General features: G+C 51.3%; 1 protein-coding gene across 3 annotated transcripts in view; it reads left to right on the top strand.

Annotated features, from left to right (window-relative positions):
• Positions 1-6,442, top strand: part of PLA1A (phospholipase A1 member A) — a 38,584-nt gene that overhangs the window by 27,568 nt on the left and 4,574 nt on the right. For 2 of the 3 annotated variants that reach the window (XM_005875337.2, XM_005875335.2), the window contains one exon: positions 1,594-1,702. In XM_005875337.2, coding sequence (XP_005875399.1) covers positions 1,594-1,702 — 109 coding nt within the window. Of the gene's footprint in view, positions 1-1,593; positions 1,707-6,442 lie in introns of all 3 variants that reach the window. The other variant, XM_005875338.2, reaches the window with a different exon arrangement.

Genomic DNA, 6,442 nt, shown 5'->3' on the forward strand with positions numbered 1-6,442 from the left:
GCAGGTGGTGCTGGCAGCTGGCAGCTCCCTGTTCTCACCCACTCCCAGGCCATCATGGTACTGGGCTGGGCTCAGCAGTGCTTACCAGGACAGGGATTACCCTATACCCCTGCCAGGCATGCACCAGCAGGGCAGAACAATCTTCTCTAGATAAGATGAAATGAGGTAATAGAGAAGAACCTTTTCTCTATTACCTAATTCTCGTCGTGTTCTATGAGGTGATGCTGGAGTTATTGTTTACAGATGAAGCACAGAGAGGTTCAGTGACTTAGACAAGGCAACACAGCAGGTAAGCAGCAGGGCCGGGCCTTGTATCCAGTCTCTTGATCAACCATCCAGGGCTCTGTGTGCTGCTTCTCATGTCATACTCCTGTGCAAATTGGTTCCCACTGACCCAACGTTAGCAGACCTGGTCCTCCTGGGCCTTCCAGATAATGTAGAGCAGGGAGAAGCAGAACCTTAGGAAACTTTCTTGATCAATGATAACTTCTGGCAAAGAAGTGGTATAATTAAATTCCTAAGGCTCATGTAAGTTAGCTTTTATTTTCTCACATCACAATTATCCACTTCAGTTCAACCTTGTCCATCATCGTAACAATCTACATCCCATAGTAAACAAATGAGAAAGAGAGATGGCAGGGGTGTGGCACTTTCTTGGGTGTGTGTATCGGGGTGGGGGAGAGCATGTAGTGCTGTCTTTTCTTCTGGTGAGTTCTTGGCATCTTGGCATCTCTCCTGAGTCCTGTCACTAACCCCATGAGCCTGGAGGGACCACAGGCAGGGGAAAGGGGAAGGACGGCTTCTCCAGCTATGTCCCAATCACCAAAGGAGTCTGTGAAAATGTTCCAAGACCAAAGTTACTACAAAATGCCGCCAGATGGGCCTACCTCTTAATAAGAAAATAGTGGGGTGTTAGGGAGGCTGCACTCTTTAAAATCTCCTGCCAGAGGGACAGCAGGTTCTAGCAGGTTCAGTGACTTAGACAGGGGTATTGCCGTGAGCCAGGCACCTCACACAGCCCGTGTCGATGACACCAGCCTTGAGAGCCCCAGTGACCATGCTGCCTGGCAGGGGGAGATGCCACATAGGCACCCGCTGCCACAGGGAGGGAAATAGTCATCTCCTGCACAGTGTGCTCCCCGACACTCTGTATATGAATGGTGGGGTTGGGGAGGGGCGTTACTATATTTGCGATTTAATTATTTAGTGTAAGAGATACTCTTTTTGGTTCTTTTAAAATCACACGACCAGATAACGTCACCAAACAGTAGAGTGGGACATTCTAGCATTACAAGTAATAATAAAAACTAACATGGATTGAATGCTTCTGAGGCACAGGCACTGTCTATGGACTTTATATGTAGTCACTCATTTCATTCTCATTGAGACCTGTGAGGGATCTATTTTATTTTCCTCAATTTATACTCGAAGAAGCTGAGGATCTGCAGTGACAGGTAATCTGCTCCAGGTCACACAGCTACGAAGAGGTAGGGCTGAGATTTCTAATCACACTGCTGTGCTCTCCTGGGGGCTTTTTGGGCACTGCACCCACCAACCTCTAGCTCACTTGTCTGCTCTACTTTGGTTTCCCAGCGCATCACAGCCTTGTGGAGTTTAACTTGCAGGAGCCAAGAAACAAGGACACCCATATCGTGGTCACCTTCTTTAGCAGCAATGCCACCTCCTCAGGCAAGATCACCATGTAAGTAAGTGTCCCTCACGGCTGGCTGGCTTCTCTCCTTAGGACATAGTTTTATTTTACACACACACACACACACACACACACACACACACACACACACACACATCCCAAGACAGGCACTGTGTCATCATTGGTGAGTCAGCCGAGCCCACTGGGCTGGGGCTGGGGGTGAGGGCAGAATCTACCACAGACACATACTGGGCAACTGTCTTAGGTTCAGGGTCAGTACTGGGTTCAAGCATATTGCATTCAGACAGGAGCAGATGAGGCAGGCAGGCAGCAGTGATGGGGTGTCCCAACAGGTGATAAAAACATAGAAATTGTGTCCCTGATAGGAAGCAGGGCTCAGGTATCCAGGAGAGGGCATCAGGGATGTCAAAAGTAGGAGGGCTTCAGCCATTAGGAAGGGCAGGCCGGAGCCTGGGAAGCACCCACTCCTGAGTAGGGGAGCAGCACTGGGTGAGTTACCAGAGCAGAATTGCAGGCAGTGTCAGGTAGCAAATGAATGCAAAGGGAGGGCCAGCAGGCTTGATGCTGGGTGGTGCCAGTTACTGGAACAAGGGCTGAGTGTTTCCTTCCTTTGTGGTCACACCTGGGCATAGCAGCTGGTTGGGACCAGAGGACCTCAACTCTAAGACATCACAAGCCAGGCAGGGAAAAGGACCTCAGCAGTGCATGCTTCTTCAAAAAGCAATTGGTTGGTTACTCACAAATGAATAAGACACTCACTAATCAGATAAAACAGCATCTCAGTTAGGGTCCAGTCTGGGAACCAGAACCCAAGCCAGGTAGTCCAATAGAAGGGATTTAACTCAGGGAACTGATTATGAATGTGTTGGGAGAGCTGAAAACCCAAAAGGATGGGAGGCAATGCAGAAATCAGCCAGAGGAGGAGCCATCTCACCCTGGGGCTAGAGGGACAAAGTCAGGGCAGTGTTGGCAGAGCACAGAACTGAGCTAGATTCTCCCTGGAACCTGCTGGCAGAGGAGCCTGAGAAATATGGTTTGCAGGAGAATGGAAAGCACACAAATAGGAAAACGACCAGTGTGCGCACATACCAGGGTAGAAGTGCACAACTGTCAACAAGGGCAGATGCTATGTAAACATGTAAAGCGACACTTGACCATGTGTGAGGACATGATATTTGAGTAGAGATTTATTTATTTTTTATTGATTTCAGAGAGGAAGGGAGAGGGAGACATAGAAACATCAATGATGCCCTAACCAGGTTGGCTCAGTGGATAGAGTGTCGGCCTGTGGACTGAAGGGTCCCAGGTTCGATTCTGGTCAAGGGCATGTACCTTGGTTGCGGGGACATCCCCAGTAGGGGGTGTGCAGGAGGTGGCTGATCGATGTTTCTCTCTCATCGATGTTTCTAACTCTCTATCCTTGTCCCTTCCTCTCTGTACAAAAATCAATAAAATATATTTAAAAAAAAGAAAAAGAAAGAAACATCAATGATGAGATACAATCATTGATTAGCTGCCTTCTGCATGCCCCACACTGGGGATCAAGCCTGCAATCCAGGCATGTGCCTTGACCGAATCTGGGGTCCTTCAGTCCGCAGACCAACACTCAACCCACTGAACCAAACCAGCCAGGGCTTAGTAGAGAATGAAGATTCTCAGGAGTTGCTCAGGTCAGGGTTAGTGAGACTATGACCCTGGGAGGGGACAGGAGGGGGTGAAGGCCCCATGTGAGGAGGCTGGAAGGGCAAGTCAGGGCCACTCCAAGCAAGGCCCTGAAGGTTAGAGATTTTGGTTTTATCCTGAGATCCAGGTTGGGGAGCCACTGGGAGTTTTAAACAGGAGTGTGACCAGATCAGTTTCGGGTTTGAAAACATTTCTCAGGCTGCAGGGCTGCACATTAACTGTGCTTTCAGGGAAGACAAGTCTCTGCTGGAAGGAGCAGGACTTCTCGGCCCCCAAACAGCCTGCGACAGCCAGGGTACAGCTCACCAAGGCCGCACCATAAACATGGCCGGCAGTCAGGACCCCAACCAGATCTCCAGGTGCCTAGCTGAGCCCTGTAGATTGTGGCTTTTCTTCTTCAGATCACTTCAAAGGTGTGTTCCTTCTAGAAGGGTGTTTTTGTCACCTCTCCAGCCCACTGGTAGTCCAATAGAAGGGATTTAACTCTGTGACAGTGACACACAGCTCTGGCTGCACATTAGAACCACCTGGAGAGCTTTGAAAAATACTACCACTAAGCTCCACCCCAGAACAATCTGAGCAGAATCTCTGGGCATTGCCTCAATAGCTATACTTTTTTTTTTAAATAACCTTTTATTTTTCAATTACAGTTGTCATACAATATTATATTAGGTTCAGGTGTGCAAACCAATGAGATTTGACATTTATATAATTACAAAGTGATCAGCCTGATAAATCTAGCACCCGTGGGACACCACACATAGGCATTACAATGTTATTGACTATCTTCCAACAGGTATACTTTTAAAGCAGGGGCGGGGAACGCCCAGCCCACTAGGAGTATAAGGCCCGGGAAACCATTTGGTCTGGCCCTGCCAAGGCATTAGGGGTGAGTTAGTGAAATGTTTGACCAAACATAGCAGGCTGATTGTTGATAATTTTGTAAGGCCCAAGAATGATGTTATAAATATTCAAACGGCCCCTGCCAGAAAAAGGGTTCCCCAACTCTCAGAACATGATTACCTTAAATTCCTTGGTGTTTTTGTTTTCTTGCAGAACAGAAATTGAAAAAAAGGTGGGGGGAGGGGGCCTGTGGATGGTCTTTCCCCAACTTTCTGTAATTTTGTGAAACCCCCAAATTTCCTTCTAATTAGAGAATTTACCTGGGCCTAGTCCCCAGCCACTCACAGTGTCCTTCAAACTCCTAGTTTGCAAGCTCCTCCATCCAAGCAGCTTCTTCCAGTGAACATTAAATATTTCAAAAACACTTCCCACATCCTATCTAATAAAGACAGAATATGCTAATTGACCCTCTCACCATGCCAAAGATGGCAGCACCCACAGCCAATAAGGAGGGAATATGCTAATTGACTGTCCTGCCCTCAAAGATGGCAGTGCCCACAGACTATAAGGAGGGAATATGCTAATTGACTGCCCTGCCCTCAAAGATGGAAGTGCCCACAGCCACAAGATGGTGCCACAGCCAATAGGAGGGAATATGCTAATTGACTACCACACACTCAAAGATGGTGGCGCCCACAGCCACAAGATGGTGGCACCCAGTCCCCTCAGCCCCGCTGGGGTGGCAGGAGTGCGACAAGGCCAGGCGTCCCCCAGTTCTCTCAGTCCCCCAGGTGCCCAGGGCTGGCCTGAGGCACAGACAAGCCTCGGATGGTGGCTGCCCACCCACCCAGGGCCGGCTGAGGCTCAGGTAACCAGGGCCGGCCGAGGCTTGCGCTGCCGGCAGTGGCAGCAGCAGAGGTGTGATGGGGCGTCGCCTTCCCCTGATCGCCAGGTCACCTCCCGCCCCTGAGGGCTCCCGGACTGTGAGGGAGGGCAGGCCGGGCTGGAGGACCCCCCCACTCCAGTACATGAATTTTCATGCACCAGGCCTCTAGTGTAAAATAACAGGAACAACTTTTATACAAAGTTATACTGGATCTTCCTCAAAAGGGGAGAACACACTAAATGACTAACCCTGGGTTAAAAAATACATAAAGAAGACATTTCATCTCTGTGGAGGCCAGAAACGAAAAGGAAACCTTGCTGCTGAGCCAGGCCCGGCCTCACCCACCTTCTGCCCGAGAGCCCAGAGAGGACTGAAAGGCAACCCGACCAGAGCACAGGAGGCACCTGGCGCCCTCCTGGCTCTGCGGGGTGGGCCTGGCCGGTGCCAAGCCTGTGCTGCTTGGCAGGCGTCTTCTCCACACGGGGTCCTGCTTTTGTCTAGGGTCCTGTGGCCCTTTCTGGGGCGCTTCTCTAGGTTGATCACTGCATACTCCTCTCTCCTTCGTTGTCTCAGGACACGAGTCCAAAGTGATGCCTGAATCTTGCAAACCGGCGGGCCATCAGGGCAAGGCCAAGGGGGCGGGTTGGGAGAGTCCTGGATCCCATGTTCACTCGGAGCCTCCGGGCTTCGTCAACACCAGCAACCCTGTGCTTCAAGCTCACGGATGGGCTGGCGGGAGAGCCAGGTTCACACCTACGGCTCCCGCTGGGAAGAGACGAAACCTGGCTCTCACCCCAGCTCTGTCTAGTTCCCAGACCTGATTTTTGTTTCTTCCCACCCACACATTCATACTCGGTCTAAAATAGAGCAGTCCTTGCATTTTCTAACTGCAATGACGGCGGCAGCGGGTTTTCCCGGACCGGCGGGTTCCGCGGGGTACACTGCAGTCAGGGCTGCCGAGGGGTGCAGATAGCGGCTCTTGGGGGGGCTGTGAGGGGAAAGCGCCGGGATTGGGGCTGAGATCCAGGGGAAGCCTCACTGCCCATGGCCACCAATGGGGGAGGGGAGTCCTGGGCCCAAGCCCTCATCGCCTGCACTCGGCGGCCCCCACCACAGCTCGGTGCCTGCGCCCAAAGCCCATTTTCACAGCCCCAAGCCCCTTTCATTAAGAGCGCGCTCCGAGGACGCGAGGACGAGTCTAGGAATCTCCCCAAAAAGGAGGGGAACTTCACTGCGTCCCTTGCCCCGCCTCCCATCCTGGGCCTGGCCCAAACCAAAACGAGGGGTGGAGCGGGGAGGGGAGAGCAAGGCACAGGCTCTTGCGGGATGGGCTTGGGCCTTCGGATCATTCGGGCACA

This window comes from Myotis brandtii, unplaced genomic scaffold (genome assembly GCF_000412655.1).
Source record: "Myotis brandtii unplaced genomic scaffold, ASM41265v1 scaffold46, whole genome shotgun sequence".
Lineage (NCBI taxonomy): Eukaryota > Metazoa > Chordata > Mammalia > Chiroptera > Vespertilionidae > Myotis > Myotis brandtii.